General features: G+C 40.6%; 2 protein-coding genes across 6 annotated transcripts; one reads left to right on the forward strand and one right to left on the reverse strand.

Moving 5' to 3' along the window:
- Positions 1 to 8381: 8381 nt before the first annotated feature.
- On the reverse strand, positions 8382 to 13010 carry CIAO2B (cytosolic iron-sulfur assembly component 2B). 4 transcript variants are annotated; one of them, XR_012586495.1, is made up of 6 exons: positions 12810 to 13008; positions 12634 to 12713; positions 12257 to 12382; positions 11763 to 11808; positions 11069 to 11218; positions 8382 to 9788 (listed from the first exon to the last, which is right to left on the reverse strand). XR_012586495.1 is itself a non-coding variant. In XM_074582913.1 (5 exons), the coding sequence occupies exons 1-5, from the start codon at positions 12949 to 12951 to the stop codon at positions 11121 to 11123; spliced, it is 492 nt and encodes a 163-aa protein (XP_074439014.1). In that variant the 5' UTR covers positions 12952 to 13010; the 3' UTR covers positions 8918 to 11120. The 4 variants fall into 4 exon arrangements, 1 of the variants encoding a protein (XP_074439014.1); XR_012586496.1 differs by having other exon boundaries at positions 8410 to 9109; XR_012586497.1 differs by having other exon boundaries at positions 8801 to 8940.
- Positions 13011 to 15397: 2387 nt separating this feature from the next.
- On the forward strand, positions 15398 to 24869 carry LOC141743143 (fatty acyl-CoA hydrolase precursor, medium chain-like). 2 transcript variants are annotated; one of them, XM_074586866.1, is made up of 13 exons: positions 15398 to 15536; positions 16094 to 16298; positions 16728 to 16866; positions 17128 to 17261; positions 17717 to 17882; positions 18139 to 18240; positions 19076 to 19174; positions 19657 to 19797; positions 21099 to 21179; positions 21997 to 22144; positions 22803 to 22952; positions 24119 to 24191; positions 24341 to 24869. In XM_074586866.1, exons 1-13 carry the CDS (start codon positions 15461 to 15463, stop codon positions 24528 to 24530), a joined length of 1704 nt encoding a protein of 567 aa, XP_074442967.1. In that variant the 5' UTR covers positions 15398 to 15460; the 3' UTR covers positions 24531 to 24869. The 2 variants fall into 2 exon arrangements, with proteins under 2 accessions (XP_074442967.1, XP_074442968.1); XM_074586867.1 differs by having other exon boundaries at positions 17729 to 17882.
- Positions 24870 to 25945: the final 1076 nt, after the last annotated feature.

The following is a 25945-nucleotide window of genomic DNA, read 5'->3' on the forward strand; positions in this document are numbered from 1 at the left end:
AATGTCACATCCGCACTGAACCTGCCTTTGGACATTGCCAAAAGCACACCCCTTTGGCCAAGGAACCATGCTTTTTCTCATGATTACTCTTGCATTTAAGGACAGGTAATATTTTTGGTTGAGTAGTGGTAGCCATGAATTGGGGCTGCAACAATAACATGTGAGAAATATGACCTTTGGAGTCAATAGAAATCGACAGAGCTTGGAAAGCTCACATAGAGTGCCAAGGGGGAAATGCAAGCAGAAACCTAACTAAATCCATTATTATATCTCCAAAATTAATCACAAGTTGGTTCCTCTCATGGCTGCTGTGCCTCCTCTCAGCCCCAGATCAGAAATTCTAAAGGTCACTGATAGGCACTGCAAAAGAATGTGGTATTGTTTGTGGTTTTGAGGTAGAAAATTATAAAATAAGTACTTTTAAAGTCCATTGCTTGTGACATAAAGCAAAGGCCTCTGTCTTTCTGAAACTCTTGCAAAAGAGTGCAAAAATAACTTGGGATAAGAATAATTGGAAATGTGGTTCGTCTTGCTGCTGCTCTGAGGTTCTCGCTGCTTTGAGTAAGCTCAAAAACTTCCAGCACTAGGTAAGCTCATGACCAACTGAACCAGGTGAATCATTGCTCTGAAAAAAAGAAGTTGCACAAGCGGCATATCTAATTTCATTTTTGCCTGTGCAGTTCCCCCACTTCTTTTTCACAGTGTGCACCACACTGTTAGTAAACTGTCCTGTTAGAAAATACTTGGGAAAAGCATTCTGTCTCAGTCTAACTTCAAATTTGCACTGATTTTTAGGTTTTCAGATTCAAGTTTACTTCTTACCAACATGGTAACTGCTCCTGCTACACCCTGCCACAAGAGTCAGCACTTGGATACCCCCTTAAGTTTCCTCAGTCGCTGCGGAACGGACACATTAGCACGTACCGTAGGTGATCAGCTGTTTGCTCCTATTGCATTTCAAGTTTGGAGTAAAATCAGAAGATGACCTAAGATATTTCCATAATTGTTTTCTTTTATCACCCTTGATTCCTCTTTTTCAGTGTTAAACCTGTCATGACCAATGTGGGTGACATACATCATCCATCCATGAGTGGAATGCTAAATATCCTGTTACAATTCCTGTGGGATGTATACTCCTTAGTGTGGATTTCAGAGGCCCTTTACAAGAAATATCTAGAAGTCTGATACCATGAAAAGGTTTCTGAATTTACAGATCGCAACAGACAGTTGGTTTAAGGAGTGAGCAAAGTAAATGTCTGTCTGTCTGTCTGTCTGTCTGTCTGAGAAGTACATAGTGGTAAGGAAGCAAACTGCAAATGTAAGATTTATTGTTTACCAGCAGTAGCTCTTGGCAAGAGGAATGCATCTATTTACAATAACAAATTAAAGGATCTGTACTGGGTCAGACTCAATTTACAGCCAGTTTCCAGCAGCTGTCAGTAGCAGATATCTGAACAAGAATGGACAATAAGAACATCATAAACACAATTAATACAACCACCAGGCTAAAAGAATTCCTTTTGTTCAGAGGCCCTTGATGTGTTTTTTTCTGCATATTTTTCTAGTTGCTTTTTAACCCATGTAGATTTTTAATATCCTGCAACACCCCCATTTACTCTATTGTGAAGCAGAGAATACTGTTTCCCTTGTGTCTTTTTCATATATGTATTGATTTTATATCTTTCTGCAATAATTGTCTCCCTTGGTTGAGGAACGTATTCAGTCACTCCTGGTATAAAAATGATCCCTATTTACCCTTCTCTGTATCTTTTCTAGTACATCTTTTTAGAAATTAGGGGACAAGAAACACACAGATGAAAAGCATAGATTATTCAAACCACGCATGCCCATGGACTTCTGCAGTGGACAGTGATGCTTTCGGCTTTCTTTGTTAACCCTGAGAATTCCCAGCATCTATTCCACTGTCAAGTGAGGATTGAGTAACATTTTCTTGGACCCACTGTAACTCTCTTGAGGAACTAAGGATTGAATGGGCAGGAAATTGGGTAGAAAACAGCCTAAAGCTGCCCTTGGTAACCCACAGAGCCCATTCCTTCCATACGCCTGCAGCATGATGTCTTCAGAAGTTGCCTGATAGCTGGCATCTTCCACATAGTACTGCAGAAAAAAAAGTGCAGAAACTTGCAGAAGGGAAGTATAGTTGTGAGGGAAAACTTCTCTGTAGTGAGAGATTGCAGGGAGGGTGCCAGGACTGCGGCAGATTGTGCCAGTGACAAAGCGTTGCTTACGTTTCAACACATTACAGAGGTATCAAAGGAAAGAACATCTGGGGATGTGGGGTCTGAAAATCTGGATAAAGTCATCATGTTGTAGATGTTTCCATGAGTATGACAGGTGAACAAGGAAAAGTCTCCTTGCAGTGAAACCCCGTAAGTAGGGGCAGACCTGTGGTGCTGAGGAAACCACCAACGTGCAGAGACGCACCCACCCGTCACTGAGGGAAGGACGTAAGACAGAAACACAATTTGTAATGTTTGTGGCAATATAAAGTGAAACTTTAACTGTGCTGCCCTCTTCTGTGTACTAGATAAGAAAAAAAGGACAAGGATTTTTTAATCTATCTTTTCTTACACAGAGAACTTCAGTTCTTGTCCAAATATGCATCTATTGTGCTTAGAATCGCTGCACCTTACATAAGGCTCCTGGTGGGGACTTGTGGGGACCAGAGTTAAAACATAGCTGCCCTTTTGCTTTAGGTGATAAAGTCTGATCTTGTTTCCCTTTTGGGGAAATCTCCATTTCCCTTTCATTTCAACAAATGAAAGCTTGAAGGAGGGACAAAAACTCCCAGTCACGGGGGAGACTTATGAATTTGAATTAGAAAGGCTTTACACTTCTTTATAAGCCAGTGCAGAATTTGGGGTGTCTTTTCCTGTGGTGAGTGATGTCATGGAATTGTTCATGTAAAGTGTGAGGAATTTGGATGTGAGAGATGTTATCATCTGTTCCAGGAGAAACTCAGATTTGCCCAGTTGGTATGTGCTGAGTTTGGCAAATTCCACATTTGCACCACAGCAATAATAGGCATCTCTGCTTCTTTCCAGTGTCTCATTTCCTGCTCTGCCTCTGCTGCTATACAAGATATTCTGATGCAGAGCTCCAAAATTCTTATTGCAAAATTATACTAGAATCAAATAAAATGTCTGACTTCCACTTTAAATTGTCAAAGTTCTTTCTGATTTTATTATTGAGAAAGAATGTAATAGTAAGTACGATAATCATAATGTGCTTCATTGTCTACCAGTTTACCTCCAAAAAATATAAAATGATCAGGGTCTAGGCTTATGATAAAATACAGAGAGGAAGCACAAGCATAGACTGAGGTAACAGAATGGTAGGAAGCGTGTACTTTATATAAAGAGGGTTATAGACAGTAGACTTGAAAAATATTATTTTATGAAAGCAAATGCAGATCTTAATTTCAAAGCGAGCCCTAACTAGAAAAAGCTGAACCAAAACTCCAGTGCTAAAAAAAAAGTCTCTTAGTCCTAAAGATAAAACCGCAAAATCTTGACGCATATCAAGGACATTCTACAGCCAAACCAGTTACAGTGAAGCAGGTAAAAAATAACTTTATTTTCCCGTTCATCTTACTCCTCCTGTGAGCAACTTCCCCACACGCAGTGGATATCAGTATACTGAAATCTTCGGCGAGGCACCGGCATGCTGAGCTGCTGCTCACGTTGGGGAAGTGCCAGGGAATTATTGCTCCGCTCTCGATCTCCGCATGTCTCCTGCTTGAGGGCAGAGTTCCCTGTCAGAGGTTTCTTTGACAGGCACATTACAATGTAAATCTTTGGGCATTTTAAGTGGACTTTCTTGATTTTCAAAATGATCAAAGCTACTTATATTCAAAGAAAGACTCGGTGATCACCCCATTCTCTGGTGGTAATGAAATTCAGCAAATTGGTTGTCTTTCATGGCATTTTTCCCTGTTTACATTTTTGGAAATGAGATCAGAATCAGGCCCTGACAGTCTTTTCCCTTCTCGACAGTTACTCACAGCAGTAGTTAACAGGAACCAGGCAAACGCTTCCTTAGCATCAGACTCTCACGTCAAAACCATCAAGTCTGTGATTTCACTGCCTGCTCATGCACACAGGACTGTGGGGGGAAATGGTCTTTATTCAATGATTAATGTCAAAAAGAATATGATGAATACAGTAAATTGCTTTTCTGCAAAGGCTCTTTCTTTCCACACTCACCCCTTTCTTTCATGATCTTTCCCAAAGAAAGGGTTATATATTTGCATTACTCCTCTGCTCAAGCACATCAGCACCACCAGAATCATTCAGATGAATCTACAGCCTTCTAAGGTAACAGCAGCATGTAGCTAGGCAACAAAAAAGAATATAGTATTTTTCAGGAAGGAGGACTTTTCTAGATGATCTCATACAGATGCAGTGCTTTTTTTGCCTTATAAGAAGAAAACAGTTCATTGGAGAAATGACTCTGACATCCTGTCACTGTCAAGTCATATCGATACATAGGCTTCCCTTGATTAGCTGCAAAAGGAAATAACAATGCATTGTATACTGTTCCTATTTATTTCTCTGTATCTATTACATATTTGTAAGGTTTTTTAGAAAGCCTAAAACCCACAAATGGTTTTATGGCAGATTTCATTAACCGTCATCCTAATTAAAATTGAATGCTTCAATAATTACCAAGCCAGCTGAAATAAATCGTGTCTCAGTTCAGCTGAAACCGTGTCAGCTTGAAAAAAAGAGATTTTATGAGTGGAAAAAGCACCCTGTTGTATGTACAGTCCGTCACTGTATGTAAGGACAGAGCTGTTGCGAATGGTGAAGACTGATTTTATGCCTGTGAGAGGATTAATTTGGTTAAGTGCAAGCAGGTACAGCATAGGCATCCATGTCTTGGTGCCCTGGATGAGCGTGACAAACCTGTCAAACAGGGGATGACGGAGGTGCCAGGCCAGTTTCTGGGCTTTGGGGGGAATTATTCCAGCCTGGAGAGGCAGCAGGAGCTCTGAGATGCTGGATGAAGATGTCTTCCCTTGTTTCTCATGTGGGTTTGTGCTGGCCAGGTCTCAGGACAGCCGCTGGCCCGTGTGAAGCCGTAGCACCATTTGCTCAGGGTGTCCCGGCCCCTGAGCCCCTCCGGGATTCACGGTCGCAGCTCACGATTTCATCTTACTAATTTGACAAATTGTCTGTACATGCAAAAACGTGTTTAACTTTGCAGAGCTTTTGAATTTTATCTCCCTGCCCGGGCGCAGCAGGGCAGCCTGCCTGCCGGGACGGGCCCTGCACGGCGCTGGCCACAGGCCTGCGGCGCGGGGAATGCCTCTGTCCTGGAGCAGGGCAGTCCCTCTCCAGTCGTTCCCGTTTGTGAAAGCACATGCTCTGCGCATTGCGGTTTCTGTGGCAAGTATTTTTTTGTCTGCTACAGATACGAATGTAGCTAATCAGAGACACTACGTCACAGTCTTGGCAGCTTTCATGTATGTATTTCCTCTCTTTGGCATGTTCTTTTATTTGTGTATTCCAGAGCCTGTTCTGTGGGATGGCTTCCATTCTTCCCAGCTGGACCAAGGCACGATTCATACCACGTCGCCTCTTTCATCTTGTCGTTCTTTGTGGCGAAGCAGGGATTGCCCACTTAGGCACGTAAGCCAAAAAAAGACACAATTTACTTGTAGTCAGTGAAAGACTCAAGCAGCTTTTAAGAGGATGAAGATCGGATCCGAGTGAAATGTCAGCAGAAGGTACACTGTCTTCATAACATTTTAGCAAAGTTCTGGCAGTTTTGAGGATTAGTAGAATATGTTGCAAGTGCTAAACTACTGCGATACATTAACTGATGTGTATACAGTTTGCATCTAAGCTATAGTGTTTATTTATTCAGCCATAAAATGCAGAAAACTATTAATTACCTGACTTGGTAATTGCACAAGTACATCTCCTGTGGAGTTAAGTGCTTAGACTGCAGATGAACTGAAATGTGTACATGCAAATGGCATCTGCATTTAAAGTAAGGCAGTTAGGATTGAGGTTAAAGCTGATACAATGTTTTCTTTTTGTTTGAAAAAATAAATTAACTCTCAGTTGTTTTACTAGGGGTGGCCCAATATTCTTTTTACCAACAAAAATGAATGTGACAAGACTTCATCACTTCTATGCTAAAAATATAATCCAGAGTATAACCTCAGTTAAAGCTCTAAATTTGCAGGATGAGACCCAGAGTGGTGGGTCTGAAGGGGAAGGGGAAGAAATTGTTTGAATAACAGCTCCTGTTTCCAGCTCCTAGTCAATTTTGTCATTAGTAAGAATCATTAATAACGCAGAATTTGACAGGCTCTTTACATTATTGACTTACGTTTCAAAAAACAATGTCTAAAATGCATTGTTGTGAAAATAAGTCGGTACCAATTTGAAGAGAAACAATGTGACTCATTCCTAATCATTATTTTCTGTCTACCTCAAAAGTAATTGCCTTTTTTAAAAAGTTGGCTGCGGTGTTAATGAAACTGTTTTCTGATTTTCAGTAATAAAACCCATTTTGTTCTATTTAAACTGTTAGGAAAAAAATTTGGAATCTATTGGCATTTATTGTTTCTCTCTGCAAGCATTTCAGACTACATGAGTGATTTATTTGTCACTTTGCACGGGAAATAAAAAGTATTGCTGCTTAGATACCTTCATAATCCTTAGACAGAGCATGTGCCAGCTCTTCCATTAGCAGAAATGCAGAGAAATCAAGCTGCCAGGCATCCTGGGGTTAAGCAACCTTCTGACAATCTGGTGAGGTTATTTTGGTCAAAGCCATGTGTGACACATCTGATGGGAACCCAGATGAAACTAATTTGGGTAGATGAGGAAAAAAAAGTGCTATGATAAATCATCATCTCAAAGTTACAGCAAAATAACAGGGAGGATCACATCCGGCAGAGAGAGTTTGGCAGCGATGACTTGCCAGTTGCTCGGGTCTTCCTGCTTGGCTCACCGTGGACACAACTGCTGCCCACACTCTTTGACCACCGTGCTTACAGTCTGGCAAGGTGTGCATCTCCCTTTCTCAACTTAAAGCATGAGTTTTACATAAATACTTATCCTCCTGTGTTACTCCTGCTGTTTGTGACTCGCCTGCAACGGGACAGCAAAGGCTCTTTTGCTACCTACTGTGGCACAAGGGCAGTGATGAGATGGGCTGTGTACCAGCCCAGCACAAGGGCAGAGGGGGACCACGCTGTGGCCATGCCTTGGCTACAGGCCCCATGTGGGAATCTCCCCCTCAGTTTATATGGAACTAGGAAACCAGAGGGCTGGGAGATGTCTAGCATAAGGTAGTGGGAGCTCATTTATTTCCCCTGCCATTCGGAGGACAAAGCTTCCAGTGCTGTAGAAAGTCCCCTCTTCTCCACATTGCCACAGGGCGAGGCAGCACAGCCAGGTGTCGTACACCCCTGCTTTTTCCTTCTCTTTCACTTCCTGTGTTTTCCCAAAGCTGCTGCTCCCCATTCCTATCTCATATTTGTTCCACAGACTTGCTGGAAATTAGCTTCTGCCCTGTTCTCTCCCTCCAGCCCTGCGCTGGCAGCTGAGCTAATGGCAGGAACAGAGACAGTTCTAACTTCTGTACTCAAGAGGACAGTCTTGGCATCTGAAGCTTGCGTGTGCCGCAACAGGAGGCTGAAAAGCAACAAAACTGATGAGACAACTGGCAAGTTATCCAGCGACCCCGATGAGTGCGTGGAATGAAGTTGGGAGAGCAGGGTTTCCAACCATCCAAACACCAGAATGTTTTCATCGCTGGAGACAGGGCTGCTCCTTTGATCCACAAAGGAAAGTCGAGGAATGGAGACAACCTGCCCCAGGGTGCAAAAGCTCTTTGCAGGTAAGACATGAAAGAAGAAATGTAGGACTTGATAGAAACAGGTAAGAAGGTTACAGAATGTGATAGCATGTCTTCTGCAACTACTGAAGTGTGTTGAACAAAATGAGGGCTCTCTGCTACTTCTACATTTTGTAAAAACGTTGTGTATTTTTACTGTTTTGTGGAATGAAAAAATTTTTATGTGCTTTCTAGTAAATGTTGCTGGCAAATAGTTGTGAGAGATACCAGCAGACTGAAACACACAGGTAACAGCCTCAATTTCCCCTGCTTTTATTCTTTTTGCTGATATTTACCTTTCCATACTAACATTTCAAAGATTTTGCTGTAAACTTTTCTTTTGTTTAGGGAAAATAGTCGACTCTGACACTTTTTCAGTCTGTATTTACACCAAACGCTGCATTTCATAAAGGAAGGGAAAGTGGTGTATTTGTCTGCTTGCCAGGCTAAAGGGAAATGTTTTTAACAGCTATAAAAAAAAACACTGTAAAACATGTCGTTTATAAATCAAAGCTCCAGAGGGAGATCTTTATCAAAGCACTTTATTGATGTAAACACATCAATCTTAAGCATGGCCAGAAGACTGAAATACCTTTTTTTAACTAACAGTTCCCAGTGTGTGGTACACATCACTCCACCCAAGGAGCACGAAAAATATTACCATTGAAGTGTGAAGTTCTTCCACAGACAGTTCGGTTGCGCCGTTGGATACAAAGCTGCTGAGCTGTTTCCCTGCCGCTCATGAAATTGGGGGATGCAGGGTCTTCGGAAGTTTCAGATGGTGGGTAGGCAGCAGCGATAGTGTGGGGGCAGCTGGGGAGAGGTCTGTGTGGGCAGGCCCAAGTATGTGCAGCGTGGTGGGACCCAAGACACACCAACTGTGTTGGTCTGCGGGCTCAAAGGCGGGACAGGTTGCTTCAGTGCCCAGCACAGCCAGCTGCCCTAAGGAGCTCCTGTCACGGTGTTTGCGGATTGGGAGTCCTGAATGCCATCCAGCCACCCCTGGAAGCATTGGGAGTCCTGAATGCCATCCAGCCACCCCTTGAAGGCTCTGCCCACAGCCTAGGAATGGGAAACAGATGTCTGCTTCTGGCATTTTTCCTGGACTTCAATGAGGCTGTTTGTATTCAACACAGCTGCTCTAAAGGGTCATAGTTTCTGATGGAATGTGTCCTATTACAAAGCATTCCAGAGGCTAAATTTAGGAGTAGCTTTTTGGAAAAATAAAAGTCTGAAAAGAAATATTTGTAACAAATTAATGTTTTCTTCTCCCACTTTATCTCCATACAGCAAGAGCCAGCTAACAATCATTAAAACCAGGGAATGGAAGATTTTTGCTAGAACTGGCAGTACGTTATCATGCAGCAAGTACCCAAGTTGAGGGAGCCTGCACAGGAGGACATGTTATCTTCAACAAAGTAACTGTGGTTTGTCCTTACTGTCCTATTTATCATCTCATAAATATAACATCCACATCACTTAAAGAAACATGCCAGTAATAGGATTCTCCATCCCTAAGCAGCAGAAGTCAGACCTTTTCTTTGATATCCACAATAGAGTCCCTTTACTGAAAAATCATCCCCCAGCTACATACTATAAATTAAAACAATCTAACCGCATACTGTTGCTTCTCTGAAAAGGTAAGTGGTGCAAAGCGCACCCTTAGGGTTACTGGGTACAACGTGCTTCATGAGGCAAGTGCCAACATCCCAAAAAATTATTTAACAATATTGTTATGTAGTGGTGAAAGCCAAGCAGAGAGATTCAACAAAGCATAATTTACTGATTCCTTCTCTATTTGGAGCGCAGGTTGAAGCAATCTGTTGACAGATTAGTCATCTTTCTGTTTTCCCCTGGCACATATTTGCATTCCTTTCTTCCCCAAAATCTGGGATGGCAAAATTAATTTTCTGTTAAAAAAACCCAGAAAACAAAATCAAACCAACCAAGCATGCTACCTATGAGCTGCCTGCATGCATCGCCATGGCTGAAGTTTCATTTGTGGTGCAAACGTTGGCAATGTCAGAACTAATCAGTTCAGTGACTCAGCAAGAGAAGCAGAGAGGAAAGGCAGTATTAACAGCTGTGTCATTCTGCTCCTTTCCCAATATTAATACTACATAAGTATTGTCTTTATTTACAGTTTCATTCTTACATCCAAGCAAGTGCTGATCATTCAAAGGATGCTAAACTAAATAATCAGATTAAAGCCGCTACACAGCCCTGCACAAACTGGGGGCCTCATTTCTGAAACGGGAAGATTTGGGTTGGTTTCTGTCCTGTTTTGCTATGGGACTTTAGATGTCACACTTGGCTCACCACTGCCTCAGGTTCCTCAGCTGCTCAATACAGACCAGACTGGACTACTAGGCTGTGGTTTACATAGTGCTCACAAGCTTCACCATTTTCAAAATAGCATCTGAGATCCTCCAAGAGAAAATACTACCAAAATACAAAGCATTACCATCAAACAGGTGAGCACAATCTACTTTTAAAAAAGTGTATCAGTTACTCTCCAGATAACTGATAATGATGAACGTAACATTGCAAGTGTGCAGGCACCAAAATACCTGATACTCGCTCCTATATTGTGGCAGGTGCACGAAAAAAACCCCTACTTTAAAGATACTGTATTTCCTACCACAAGTAATACGTAATTAAAAATAAATCATGTTTTATACAGGTCTAAAGAGTCCTCCATATTTGGCTAATCCAAGTTACTATAATAAAAACCAGGCAGATAATTTAAAAGGGCTTACACTTACTCCTAAAATGTGTTACAACTTTGCACACATGAACTTACACGTTATTTGATGTCTGCAGATAAAATTAGATTAGCAGTCCAAAACAGTCATATGAATGTAAAGATTTTAAACTGTCAATTAGCTTAGCATGCTTGTAAAGTCCAGTGTGCAAAATGCACTCCTAAAATACAGTTTATAACTAATTTTGGATACGGAGAAACCTTTTAAAAACAGGTCGAAACAAAACTTTTTTAAGAAAAATCCTACCTATGCAATGACTAATAAAATTTAAAAGTCAATTTTCATTATATTTTTGTAGCTGCCTGTAAGCTAATTTCTCACATACTGTTTTTGTAGGAGCAATGAAACAATTCTTTAAGAAAATCCAAGTGATTTTATTTTGTTCATAGATATATGTATAGTGTAACACTAGCATCACCACTTACATACAAAATTAGACTGACATAGCAGAATACCAGCGATTTCCTCATTGGGCAGTTATGATCGAGCAGACAAACACTGATTCACCACTTCCAGTAAGTGAGAGTTTTCCAAAGCAGCTGCTACACGTTCTTTATCAGCAAGCTGTTTATTAACTGTGCAGAAAAAAAACACCACAAAAAAACAGTCAAAACACTGGTACACAATGCCCTTTTTTAAGTATTTTCTGTTGAGACACATAATCACGCTGTTGCCATGGTGCTCAGGTAGACTAATAATTCTGCAGATGCTAAGTACACTGCAGAGTTGTGGTCTAAAGTCAAAGCCAGCACATTATGGCAAGTTAAACCAGCGAGCTGCTCATGATTCAGCGGCAGGCAGCTACGTGTTTGTAGGTGTTAACACCAGTAGAAATTTCCCCCCAGCTTCTCCCCGTTTTCTGAGTCCTCCATAACCCAGGCAAATCAATGAGCAGTTGAGAGCGCAGGTTGCCTGAGGAGATGTTTGAAGTACAGTACAGAACGTATCTCAGTGTCACCATTACACACTCCTGTTCTGTAACATCCCCCAGAAGCTGACGCACACAAAGTCCCAGATGCTGAACAGCTGCTCTGCATGTGTGGGCATCTCTCTCCTCTCTAATTTGCAAAATTAAAAAAAAATACAGAAGACCACACAACAGAGCACTAAAAACCTTACCTGCATGCTCAGAGGCATGTGTTCCTGGTGTTATATGAACATCCAGCTTAAAAAGCATCACAAAAGAAAAAGTGGACAAGTCAACACAACATTGGAAGCTCAACTTCAAACTATTTAATAATCGAAATAAGACAATAACAAAAAGGGGTGGGGAAAGGACATTCTTGCCAAGACCAGTTACTGTGTATAGCAGAATAAAATAAGAGTCTAAAAATCACAGAATATTCTGCATTCCCATCTGCTGAAGCCTCCTTCAGAGGGGGTGAGGCACCCATCTCTCCTCCTCCCGTGCCACAGATCACTGCAATGCCCAGAACCGTAATTCTGCATCCTTATTTTAGCCCGCTGCCCTCTGTGGCTCCTGGAGTGTTTCCCCCACCCATTATATGAAAAAAGCTCCAGTTATTTTTCACTGTAAGTTAGTTAGCGCTTCCCACCCCCCCTTTCAAAGACAATTGCACCCTTTTGCCTCCCAGAGTCATGCGATTACTCACCTTGAATCTCTCCGGCAGAGACCTGATCAGTTTTACCTTTATGGAGAGGCCGATCAAGGTGGCCATGCTGCAGTGAGGGATGGTGGGGGTGAACTCCACCGCCACCGTGCTCTCTGCGTCATTCACCTGCCGAAAAGCAAACACCTCCCGTGTACAAAACCCACCGCTTTTACCCCAAACCAGCAGGAGGCACTTTATGTCAAACGCAACCTGAGGCAGCGCTTTGTCGCTCATAGATTTCTCCGCGGCCGCTTTTAAGTACTATGTTTACCTGCGGTAGACCGCTCTGATAAAATAAGTTAATGAGAAAGGCAGCGTTGCCCTGCGGCACGGCGGGCACGACCCTGACCCGGCCCCGGCGGGGGGACGGGTCTCACCTTCACTCGCACTTGCTCGACGACGTTCAGCTCCTCCAGGGTGAGGGGGTGCTCGGGGTCATTGATGGAGCGGATCAGGTGTGTTTCAGGGCTAAGGAAAGCGGAACCACATCGTCCGGCCCGGCCCCGCGCCGCCCGCCCGCGCCCCAGCCCGGTCCCCGCTCCCGGCAGGATATCGAAGATCTCCCGGTCGTCGATGGAGTCGGGCAGCTCGTCGTCCTCTTCCCGCGCCGTCACCGGCCGCTCCCCCGAGCGGCGGTAGATGAGGGGGTTGGCGTTCTCCAGCGGCGCCCCGCCGCCCGGCCCCGGGCCCACCATGGCGGCCGCTCCCCCCCTCCACTGCCGGCCAGCCGGAAGGAACCCGGACGCCCTTCGCCGCCGCACCGGGCGCTGGGGCGGTCGCTCCCCGCTTCCCCGTGGCGGGAGCGCTCTCCTGTGGGGAAGGAGCGGAACTGCGGGCGGAGGCCGTGCCGGGGAGGGCGGCCGTGAGGGCACGGCCATGAGAGAGCGTCGGGCCTGGGCAGCCCTGAGGGGAAAGGCCAGCGGCCTCGCTGGGGGCAGCGTCTGTGAGGGGCCTCTGGAGCTGTCAGGGATGGGCGCATTAAATTGCGTGTTAATTACAAAATGTTCCTGATGAAAAGTATTTCTTTGCTCTTCAATTAATTGGAAAAGTCACGCTATCCAAAAAACCCTGCAAACTTAAAGAAACTGAAGTGATAGAGTGTAACGATGACATATTTTGGCTTCATACACCCCTTTATAACAGGGTGAAAGCACATACTCCTGTGTAAACACACTGTATATTACCTGTTTTAGCTTCCTTGCCGTATGTTTGATTTCTCTGCAAAAAATGACCTGTGTAGGGTTTGTTTTGTTTCACACCCGTCGCAGTCACGGCTGAGCAGAGGTGGAGGTGCTCCCCGGGCGGAAGGCCGCCGTTTGCCCGGAGGCTGGCAGAAAGAAGGGAGGATTTGGAAGGATCTGAGACTTGCTGCTTGAAAAGATGTTACAGCTGGAAGAAGAGACATATATCGTGGTTCTGTTGCTCAGCCCTGCCTTGCAGAAACGGTGGTTACCTCAGGTGTGCTCCGGACTGCAGGGAATTGGGCCAGATGGGGGTCTGCCCCCAGCAGGGCCAGTTCTGAAGGTTACCGACATGCTTACACATCTGCTGAGATTCTAAATAAGGCAAGCAAACAACCTGTGAGAAAAGTTTCCATTTCTCTGCTTTCCTCTTTGTTTTGTGTTATATTCAGTTAATATATAGATTACATTGACATTAAAGTTCACTTCTTAACCTAAACCTTTGTTATCTTAAGTTGATCTTTCAATTAGTGTATGTTGGTTTGGATGATAAATTTTGTTGGTAAGCATCATTCTTCTGGTTGCTTAGGAAATACAAAGCTGACTAAGCTGACTTACCCATAGTGGCGTTATGTTATGTTATGTTATGTTGTGCCATGTGTATTTGCACAATTCTATGTGAAATTAATGAGAAATTGGTGCACTTTCCAAAGCTACCGTAACCCAGAGACTCGGGAACTGTATAAGAAATAGCAAGTAGCTCTGAATTCTCTTGCACTGAAAATCTTGTTTTGCCTATCTCATTTGCCACCCTTTTTGTTAAAGAACTGACTGTTTCTGACAAACCTGTTTCCAAGCAGGATGAACTTACATGATGCATGATCTGTGGTGGACAGTTGGTTTGGCTGGACTTGGATGAAGTGAAAGCAGCGCAGAGGAGCCAGAGGCAGCATGCTTTGCAACTGAAGGCTGATGGCACCATTCATCCAGGAGATGTGAAACATCTAATGTTTCCACATCAGAGGTGGGAAGGCAGAGACCCCTTATGTAGAGGGTGTTTTGCCAGTTGAAGATTGGGAGTTGGTGGAGCAGGCTGGGTTTGTGGCCCCAAATATGAAGAAGGCCTAGAGGCTAATCTGTTTACGGCCAGTCATCCACACTGAGGGATGTCATGCTTTACAAACTACACAATTTTTTAGGACTTTTTCAGCCAGCAAGCAAAAACTGTTGGTTTGTCAGCCTATTTCCACTGTAGGAAGCTATTTTATATAGAACGTGAGCTCATGGCCATTTCCCACTTTTTTGAGGGAAGTGCATACCCTATAAGGTGTTGGGAAGTAGACTTTGCTTTCTGACCTCTGCCGAGGCTGTTCCTCGAGAAGAAGCTATAATCTGACCCTCAACTTTAATCTCCCTTTTGATTTTGAAACATCCAGGAGGCCTGTTTTTCTTCAAGAAGGGATAAAGAACTATCTTGGAGACTGGAGGCCAGTCCCTACTGGAAAGCGCATATAGTGTCAATTAAGGTACAGATGTGCTGGCTGTCATTAAAACTTCTGCAAGAATTAAATAGTTTTAATTTTTCTCTTTTTTTTAATTGTTATTTTCTAGTTATTTATAATCTGTAATCCTATTTTTTGGTGCGGTCTTTGTTGTTTTGGGTATTTTTACAAGAATTTAAGTGTTGACAGCTCTGGAACCTCTTCAGAGCCTCATTGTTTTCTCTGCTTGTATGACTAACAGCAGATTAACTATGATTAGACCTTTTGTTGTTGTTCACAGGTGGTGTTGGGTCGTTTTCAAATCACTCATTCTCAGGATCAGGTAATGATTAGGTGCATTTCACTAAGGGATTGTATTTACACCCTGTATCAAGTACAGCTCTGACAGTGCTCATTGCAGCCCGTGTTCGAATGGGAATTTAGCTGCACTCCCTACTCAGAATGCCCTCAGCAGGAACCTTTGGACCATTCTCTTCCGCATACAAACACAAAATAATCTAGAGTCCAAAGGAGTGTGAAAAATGGCTCCTCAAAGCCATTTTGCTTTGCTTTGTGCTTTATTTTGCAGTAAAGCATTCATCACTTGTGGAGCAGAAGGTGAGATGCAAAATGTGTTATTGTTGCTGTTGCAACTAACAAGTTGCAGTGTAGTGATTTTCAAAGGCAGTATATGCAAAAGTATCCTAATAAGCTTGATGCAAAAATTACTGGTTTTGTGAGATTAAACTATTTCTGAGATGATTTATGAAAACAAAACTTTCTTTAAGAGGTAGAAAGGAAAAACGTTTCCGAATTATCTAAACAAAATATTTTTTAAATCTGGTTGGATGATAAGTTTAGAAAATGTTCATTATTTTGACGGTTGCTGTTTGCTCTGAAATTTGTTTTTAAGCTTTATGGTCTTACACAGTGGCTAAACTCTGTCTTACCTAGTTCCAGCTGTCATTGGGCAGAGGCAGCTATATGAGTGTTTGCCAGGGGGTTCTGTCATTGCACAAAAGCAACATGAAAACTGAACAGAATTGAAAGGAATAAGCTGAAAACTTCTAAATCAAACAGTCAGTAAAAAATGCTTTGTTGAAAAGTCTATGTGACAATTATGAAGATGCAATTTACTTTTTTTTTCTTTTTTTTTTCCCTTATGTGTTACTTAGGACAGAATGGTGCTGAGCCAGAAGTGACTATCGCACTTGGACGGCTCAAAGGGAGACAAACGAATGTGAAGGGGACAGACAAACTTGTAAATGTTTTCCTTGGGATTCCTTTTGCAAAAGCCCCTCTTGGATCCTTGAGGTTTTCCCCACCTGAACCACCTGAACCCTGGAATGATCTGAGAGATGCAATTTCTTACCCACCACTGTAAGAGCCGTTCAGTTCATTTGTGTATAGGACCCGCTCCTGTTTGTCAGTGTTGTTGTATTTATTAAGGCACAGAGGTCTGATTTTTGGTGAGGAGCTTGTATTGACTGGTAGTGAATACGCTGCCAGTACTGAAATATTTCATTAGAACTGTGGGACCAGGAACCACAAAGAATTCCTGGGAAATTCCTTTCTTTGGAAATCATGTTTTCATATTAAACTGTGCTGAAATAATTCAGCTTTTTAAGTACAGCTATAGAGCTGTCCTTTTACGGGTTGCACTTCTAACTGTATGTAAGTACCACAAGTTTGAGCACCCTGTGGGAATTCAGTCTGTGGGGCAAAAGAAAGTGTGTTTTCTCTACCATTATTACATTGTTGCTATTGCATTTTTATTACTAATAGTCGTGCTTCCTTTCTTTTGTGAAGATGTCCTCAAGATCTGTCCTTGTTGAAAACAGCTGAAAAAAACTTTAAAGAAAAACACGTGCAATTCCAAACTTCTGAGGACTGTTTGTATCTAAACGTTTACAGCCCTGCTGGTTCCAAAAAGAAGGACAAGTTACCTGTACGTAAACCCATTGTACAGACTTGTGTTGTACAAAGTTGCACCTAATGATAGCTCCTAAGTCAGTTAATTGCTTTTGAAAATGTGATGCTGCATTAGCAAAAATAATATTATGTCAAATTCAAAGTCCATCAGCCTAGAATTCTGCTCCCATTGGGCGTCGGTGATTTGGAGTTCCTAATTCTCTGATGTTGTCTTCTTTTTTCAAATTAAATCTACCAAGCAATGTATAAAAGTGTGTCTCACCCTTTTTTCTCCAAGGTAATGGTATGGATCCATGGAGGCAATTTTATATTTGGTGGTGCTTCTAGGTATGATGGTTCTGCACTGTCAGCCTACGAGAATGTTGTGGTAGTAATAATTCAGTACAGACTTGGACTCCTTGGATTCTTCAAGTAAGATGAGCTATTTCACTCTTTACAAAATACTTCCTATCATGTTTAAAGCCTGGGTAGTTTTGTTTTCTAAATCAGCCGAACTTCTATAGCAGCTTCCCACTGTTACAGTGATTTAAATGCACACAGTTCACTGACAGCAAGACTTAAAAACATTAAGAAATATCCATAAATTCCATTTGCGTTGTCATTTGATTGTAGCCTGCTATCAAATCATAGGTAGGCTTATTTGGTTCTGGGTAGGATGTTTGTTCTTGCCTTTCCTTCCATCCATTGGTGTGTAAAGCAAAAAATCATTTAGTGTAAAGACCAGGGATCCATTTGTGTATGGGTTAACAAACAGTAGAGGCAGGTAAGTCAGTGGGACTTATTTGCACAAAATGTAAGTTGGTGAGATTTATTTTATTCTGTTATTAAAAGAACTATTACTCTTCCTGAGAATTTGGCTTATAAAGCTTTTCTTTCAGCACTGGTGATGAACACGCTCGTGGGAACTGGGCATTTTTGGATCAAGTAGCGGCTCTTCGGTGGATCCAAGAAAATATTGAACACTTTGGTGGAGATCCAGGATCTGTCACACTCTTTGGTGTATCTGCAGGATCTTGCTCTGTTTTTGCACATGTACGTATGCAGTAGCCACACTAAAAAGTAAAGTCTTAAAAAAAAAAAGTCTTCAAAAGCTCAATTAGCATAACATTTCATGCTTAATCTGATTTTCGAAAGTAGAATTAATGTCACATTGTGTCTGGACACTTCCCCTGTAAGCGCATAAAAATGTGTAATTCCCCACTGAATCCAGCAGCCTAGTCAAGCATAAAGTTATGGGATAAGGACCTTAATGTAGAATAAATACTTTCTGTTCTTCCCTTCTTGGCAGGTTTTATCTCCTTTGTCTAAGGGTCTCTTTCATAAAGCAATATCAGAGAGTGGAATTCTAATCCCCTCCGTTAAAGATTTACTTCTTTCAACAGATCTTAAGGTAGGCTACTTTTTTGCATTTTAAAGCCTTTATAACCTACAACAGAATATTTCTTATATCTGATAATTTGATTAGAAGAGACAAGGGGAAAATCTGATTGCATGTTATGCAACAAAGTTGATCAAATGTATTCTTACGGCATACCTATAAATACATAGTTTATCACTAAGTAAATTTTCATTCAAATAATCTATTTATTTTCAGTCTTCTTTGGTGTTGGAAATAGATGGTACAGTTATGTGATTATATTATCTGTGGGTCAAGTTAGGTATGTTCGATTGCACAAATGCCAAGCTAGACATATATCCATTTTTGTGCACACTGTAACTTCTACAGTAACTATGAAATTTATTATGAAAGTTTAATTAAAATCCAGAAGAAGCATTCAGTTTTTATTCAGCTATGGTCTTTTATGGAGGGCCTTTATTTGAAGTAAATTAATTGGGAAAAAAAAAATTATTCTCTGTAAGTACCTTTTCGTTTCTCTTCCTGAAATGGCAGGTAGTAATAATGTACATCTCTCATAAGCTGATTTTCTGAATTTTCTTTCCTTATTTGATTTATGTTACAACCTCGTATTATCTCTAAAGCAAGGTTTGTTGTAGAACAATGAATGGAAATATAGCAAGAAAGAGAAGTAAACCAGAATGATTTCGCTTCATGATCAAACTCTAGTATTTCTAGTAAAATAAAATACTCAAAGACCTGTCAAGTTCACCTAAATCTGCCCTTAAATAAGACTATTAAGAGTACTGTATGTAATAGTTTTCTGTTTATAAATTCCTTAAGGATCACCTCATAGCTAACAGTTCTTGCCTTTGTTAATAATTTTCAGAAAATTGCAGGTATATTTAAGTGTGACATGACCAGTTCACTCTCACTGATAAACTGCTTAAGGAACCAGGAAGCAAATGATATAGTCTTTAACGCTACGGTAAGTGAAACTTTACTTAGTAACAGATTTTTTTAATGGCACGCTTACAAAACTTTAGCTCAGCCTCTGACCAGAGTTCATTGTTGACCTCTTCCAAAGTTGATTTTTCTTAATTTTTGTCAAAATACACACTAAATATGAAATATTTTCGCATAATTTCTCTTTAGAATTTTTAGTGAAGTGTCACAGCACTTGTAAAGTTGTGAGCAAGACTTGAGCATACATACGTTTTAATGTCAGTTATAAGCAGTGGGGGATGGGGAAACCATTACATTACTCCATACCATGACCCAACCAGGCTTGCATTTTATACTCCTGTGCAAAGCTGTAAATTTCTGTTGCAGTGGCTGTAGATACTGAGATTTCTTAAAGCCCTCTTTTGGACTTGGAACATTAAATGTGGACGTTTTATGATATCGTTTGAAGGAAAAATAGAAAATACTATTAACAAATAATTTGATCTTTTTTTTCTCCTCCTTCAGGAAATCCCATTTCTACCCTTAGTTTTGGATGGAGTATTTCTTCATAAGTCACCAGAAGAGATACTGTCTGGAAAAGAATTTAATGCAGTCCCCTTCATGATAGGAATCACCAACAATGAATTTGGCTGGAATATTAGATCTGTAATTTAATGGCTATTCTTCATTTTTTTGAATGTTTGTGTTGACTGATGCAGGCAACTGAGAAGGTATTTGCTGGTAGGATACCTCTTAAGTATGGCCAAAGGGCTTTGCATTGTTGGAAATATATAAAAGGTAAACTTTGCTTGCATTATGATTCCGTAGTGACCCAGAACCAGTTGGTCACAAAACAGTGAGGTGGGCTTCATCCTGCAAATTAAACTACATGGACATCCTTGGAACATCACTTTTATAAAGTATTTCCTTATCCTAAAATTTTAGTCTCTCGTCCAGGTAGAGAGAGGAAAAAGAATGCAGCGGTCAAGGGCTTATTACGAAAAGAAAAATAAAACCAATCCTTTCCCCCACGACACTCGGTATTCAGGATTGACACATAGAATGTTTTAAAAATTTTGACGTTCATCACCTTAAATGATATACCCTGTATATCATTATGAACTCCGACTGCTGGTTCCACACTGCCCCTGTGTTCCTTATTACCACGCGGAAAGATTTAGCATTGGAACATCTCATCTGGGGACAGAGTATGGGGATAATGCGGGTGTCCAACCCATTGTCAGCACATAAATTCTTTCTCATATGAATTCCATGGGTAATTCCAAAAAATGAGCAGTTGCTACACAGTGCACAAAACTGCAGGAGGTGGATTTGTGTCCTCTCTCTTCCTCATCCTCTTTTCTTCATTTCCTAAGTATTCATGTTCACCTATGTAGTACAAAGTATTTGTTCTGAATCTACGTAGTAACGGTGTGTCTCTGGGAGTGTGCTGGTATTGAGTCCGAAAAAGAAAAACGTGAAGTGAAATCTGTTCTGATTCATTTTGCAGACAGAAGAGACATTTTCTATAATGCTCTAGAAGAGGAGGAGCATTGCCTTATCTTTACTTCCAAGGGTTCAAACAATTGGACTAGAGACAGAGAGGCTGCCAGTGACTTTTAAGATCTCCCTTACCACAGGGAAAATAAGCCTTTGAGACAGAAGAAGCTTTTTGCTTCAATTCTGACCTAATGCGTTCTAGTCTTAGAAGATTCTTAACAATGTGTGTTGATTTAAAACTACTCAGTATGAGAGGTTTACGTAGAAACCTTCACCAAGGAACCATTTACTGCAGTAAATACTAGCTTTTCATGACAGCTGCTGCATCCTACTGCATTTTTGCATATGATATAATGCTTCAAAAATAAACACCAGTAATAAGAATACAGTGGAATAATGTAGTTCCGATGTTAAAAGTATTAGAGAAGTTGAATGGCGCTAATAACATTTTATTTTTTTCTGTGCAGACATCAAAAATACCAGGTTTAAAGGAAATAGGAGATAAAAAATCAATCATTTCAACTTTAGAGCTTTTGCTACCAATGTTGGTAAGTACTGTTGCACTAATCTAATTTGAGTAGTGAAATTTCTTTTTAATGCATATAACAGATTTGTAAAGTTTGGTGTTCTCTAATGTCCTGCTTGAGTCATAGTGTTACTAAGACTTGAGGTCATGTTATGCTTTGGGGAGAGTCCCAGCAAAGTTGACAGGACTATGGTGTATGGAGTCACACAGAAACAGGATTGAGTCAGGCCTGGGATTTGGGGAAATACCTTTTTCCTTCTACACCTCTGAACCAACATTTTTATCTTACTTATTTGTATGTAGGATTACTGTAATAGTGTCCCTGATCTTGTGGTATCTGATGGCTAATCCTCCTGGTTGATGGGTTTCGAGGCAGGATTTTTCAATATGTTTACATTAAATTAAATATAACTTCTAAAGTAGTTACTTTGCACTCTGAGTTTTGAAATGTGTCTTTCAAGCAGTTAGTCTAATAGTCCATAAATCTTTCAAGGACTCAGAGAATTTACTTTTGTTATCCCCATCTCTTTTCTCCTGAAGAAAACAGAAGCCAAATTATTATCAGGAGAAATTGCTGGATCTTCCTGTAGAATTTTAACCCATATAAATTTGTTGCAAATTTGGCCTGAGGTAGTTTGTTTTATTTGGTTTTTGGTGTTCATTTTTTTCCCCCCACAAAAAGTCTGAATAGGTTTTATTTGCCATCATGGTTTCCTATCAATCATGGGTGCTGTCCTGGACTTTTGTGCCTTTGCAGAATCTCTGAAGCTTAAAAGATGACATTTTTAGTTGCTAATTCAGAGTGTGGTAATTTTTCTGTTTCCCCTATTTTCTCTTAGTATTTTCCATCAGAGCTTCTGCCTGCAATAGTGGATGAATATCTAGGAAACACAGATGATCCTGCTGAGCTACGCGACCAATTTCTGGACTTGCTAGGGGATGTAGGAATTGTCATGCCATCCATTAAAGCATTAAATTATCACAGGGGTGAGCTAATCAACACCGGTAGGATTTTCAAACCTCTTACTACATGCTGGATGTGAACACAAATCCTGTCATGTGTAGGCAGCCCTTCTTGAGATTCCCACTGGGAACTTGAGGGTGAAGAGTGATATAGGTCTGCAGGAGTACGTGAAGCGACTGGATGTATTCCTTTATCTTTGTATTAGTGTCTTGCACTTGTGCTCGTAGTCACAATATATAGAGAGCAGAACATGATAACACAAGTAAATGTTTGCTAAGTGGTGTATACAGGCTTAAAAATTAAAACATATTAAAGCAACCTGGAGTTTGTCCTTTGGCCCAATGCTACTTGGAAAGTCAGCAGCTCTGTATTCTGGAGATTTTCTGGTATTTAATTGTAGACAAGCCATGCCAAAATACCCAGAACTGGAAAATAATTGGATGTTATTTTGTTTTCTGTAAGTTTTCCTGGGGTGAATCTTTCCATTTTTTTGTGTGTAAATAACTGCTGTGAGTTCTTAATTTTAAATTAAAAATAAAAATACGTATTTGTATGTAACATTACATTAAAAATGTGCCCAGTAAAAAAATGTGGGTATATTTAAATTAATATGTTAAACAGATGATGTCAACTGTAATTTATGCATCTCTTCTTTAACTCTCTAAATGCTATGTCTTCTAGAGTCTGGAGCTCCTGCCTACTTCTTTGAATATCAGCATCGGCCCACTGCGTACTGGGATAGTAAACCAGAGTATGTGAAAGCTGATCATGGAGATGAAGTTGCCTTTGTCTTTGGAGGACCATATCTGGCCGGTGATATTCAGCTACGCAGTAAGGAATAGAACTTTTAATGTTCACTTATAAATTACACTCATAACATGGGCATTCGTCTGTTCAGTACAGCTACTTCCATTTTAATCAGGCTAAAGTGCATATATTAACAGTGAGGCCAAAGTATAACCCTATCTTCTGTTTGAACTTGTTTAACTAATTTACTGTCTTCACCATTCTTTATCGTGTAGAGTTTGCTGTTACTGAAGCACAGTAAATTACACATGTTGTCAACAAGTTAGCAAATAGGACATTTGCTAGAAAACATCACTGTCGTTATACCAGCACTGTTCATGAATTTGACAAATAGCTTTGTAGCAGTTCTTATTTTGACAAACAAACATAGAAATTTTAATTAAGTGAATTCAACGTTTTTTTCTGCTTTTACTTTTGTCATTTGCACAGTGGTTCATAGTCTGTTTCAAAGCCTACATAAATGAAAGTATTTCCTTTTACTCCAATGAACTTTGGAGCAATCCCGCTATGTTGTAAAAGCATTTGTTAATCTATTACTAGAGCCTTTTGATTTTGCTTGTATTTTACATTTGTGTTTTTACTTATGTTATCCTACGCTAGAAAACACTATACATTTCATTTTCTACTTGCTTGAATTTACTGACAGCATTAAAATAGCAAATGCTTTTCTTGATATATTGAGATGCATTTATAATTAATAACACACTCTAAAATTACTTTCACCTGGCTGATACAGTGGGCATATGTGTAACTATATTTAAGTTAATATTCTTGAAGTGTTGAGGCATGGAATGACATCGTCTTGTATCAGAATGACGAAATCTTTGCAGAATTTCAGTCCCACAAAGCTAGAATGAGATCTATGAAACTAAACCTGTGGCTCATTCCTTGAGTTTTAATGGGTTCTTTTTTTGTTCTGCTTCTGGTTTCCTGAAAAGCTACAGGCAAATCACCTTATTTTCTTGTATCCCAATGCCTCGATTTGCAGAATAAGGATAATTATGCTTATCGCCTTCATAAAGAGTGCTGAAATCTCTTGGTGATTGCTGTATTACTAACATATTGCAGGTTCGGTGCCCCTGTTGTAATCAGTAAATTGTTACAACATTCACAGACTGAAATGCTGCTTCTGTAGCAGAACTGTTTTGATTCTGCCACAGGTAATGATTACTTTGCATTTTGTCTCTCAGGTGAATTTACGGCTGAAGAAAAGAACCTTAGTCGAACTCTAATGAAGTACTGGGCTAACTTTGCTCGAAATGGGTAAGAATCATGAGATTCATGACGCCTATTACTGGTTTGTACTGACTCCATAGAGAGTTAGCTGTTTTGTTGATTCGCCCTTAACTTCTGTGATTGAATTCCCCTGCGACTGAAAAGGGCATTCACTCTTTCTTTCTTGTTGTTTACAGAAATCCTAATGGAGAGGGTTTGGTTGAATGGCCATCTTACAACCTAAATGAAGAATACTTACAGATAAATCTAAAACAAAAGAAAGGCAGAAAGTTGAAGGAAAAGAAGGTAGACTTCTGGAGAAAGGTGATGTCTGACAAGACAAATAACATAAGAATGGAAAACAAGAAGGTTAATTCAGAGTTATAATTTACAGTCTAAACATGCACATAATAAGCAAACTATTAGGATAGTAAAAGAAATTACTTAAAGTCATTTTGAGGATAAAATTGTTCCTCTTCTTTTCACCTGTTCTTCACAGTTGTCATATTAGCAATTATTCACTGTAGTAATTCCAATTGATATATTTCCCCTTTGTGATCCTTTACTTTTTACTGGATTTGTGTCTACAACTCATTAAACATAGTTACAAATTTCCCGACTGCTCAGATTTTTCTGTCGCTTTCCCATGACTGAAGACAGAATGTAGCAGCAGCTTTGTTTTAATAAAGTGAAGTCAATAAAAACACGATTTGCAAGTAAAACTGACCTATTATGTCAAGTGTATCATTGATGGTACAGAAGTTTTGGTCTGATTTAGATACAGAAATGTTCTGTATACTAATGAAAGTTCTGCTTTGTAAGTTGGTTTGTATATAGTATAGTATATTTCTGACTGTTGTGATACATAATCTGTAACAATAGTGCTGGAATTAAGACTTCTCTCAAATGTTAAAAAAAGGGATAAATGATCTCCACTACACCTTTTTCCTTTTAAATTTAGCAATAATCCCTCTAGAAGAATCAACGTTGGTAACGTTATTTTCACACTTTCTGTCTTTTCCCTGGTGCTTTACATTGTGCTCCAGGCTGTTCCCTGTGCCATCAGTCAGTTCCAGATCCTCTTTGCAGCGGGTCACAGCCCTTCGTTACTAGCACTGGAGAGAGTTTCAGCTGCACCAGAATTATTCTTGAACACTTCATTTCAGCATTGTCAAGAACTTCTTTCTCTGCTGTGTCTTGTTTGTTTGCTGTATCTGGCTCCTAGGCTGCTCCAGCTATCCCAACCAAATTCCTCACCATGCTGCTGCCTCACAGCAGCATTGTGCAGCCCACAGATCCTATGAGGCACTAGGCATCTGTTCCCTCCTTCTTTCATCTCCCCTCTGTATCTCTGGAAGAATTTTAAATTGTTCACATCTCATAATGTACTACAACAACTAACTGGCCATCCCTTCTTTCTGAATGACTTTATTGGAAGAAATAGGGTGGGATTTCTTTCTGCCCGAAGTGTGTTGCCAGTTGGAACTCGGGAGGTGGGGTGAGACTGTTAACACAGCTGCTGTTTTGGTAAGTGGGAATTCCTGCTAGGCCTCTGTCCCTCCTCCTTTGTTTTAGCTAACATGTTTCGTGAGGGGAATATAATCTCAGAATAGTTTTGAGAGCTTTTCATTGCACATACATACAATTCCCCTGAGGTCCCGTACCACCCATTTTAAAAGGAGCTAAACAGCCATAGTTGTATGTATATGCACAGAATATATACCTATGTTGTAAGTATTTGCAGAGGAGTGCAGTGGAGGTGACTTCTTATGCATGGGCACAGTGCTAAAAATAAATCACAG

Source organism: Larus michahellis, chromosome 4, assembly GCF_964199755.1.
Source record: "Larus michahellis chromosome 4, bLarMic1.1, whole genome shotgun sequence".
In the NCBI taxonomy this organism is placed as follows: Eukaryota; Metazoa; Chordata; class Aves; order Charadriiformes; family Laridae; genus Larus; species Larus michahellis.

What these genes read in the sequence shown, in the direction of transcription:
- CIAO2B (XM_074582913.1), bottom strand. Translation starts at nt 12,951, where the DNA reads ATGGTGGGCCCGGGGCCGGGCGGCGGGGCGCCGCTGGAGAACGCCAAC. An exon ending in CGACGACCGGGAGATCTTCG is followed by an intron (nt 12,714 to 12,809) that starts ATATCCTGCCGG and finishes GCCCTGAAACAC; the next exon opens with ACCTGATCCGCTCCATCAAT. An exon ending in CTCTGCCGGAGAGATTCAAG is followed by an intron (nt 11,809 to 12,256) that starts GTGAGTAATCGC and finishes ATGCTTTTTAAG; the next exon opens with CTGGATGTTCATATAACACC.
- LOC141743143 (XM_074586866.1), top strand. Translation starts at nt 15,461, where the DNA reads ATGGCTCCTCAAAGCCATTTTGCTTTGCTTTGTGCTTTATTTTGCAGT. An exon ending in AAAAGAAGGACAAGTTACCT is followed by an intron (nt 16,867 to 17,127) that starts GTACGTAAACCC and finishes TTTTTCTCCAAG; the next exon opens with GTAATGGTATGGATCCATGG. An exon ending in AGCTTTTGCTACCAATGTTG is followed by an intron (nt 21,180 to 21,996) that starts GTAAGTACTGTT and finishes ATTTTCTCTTAG; the next exon opens with TATTTTCCATCAGAGCTTCT.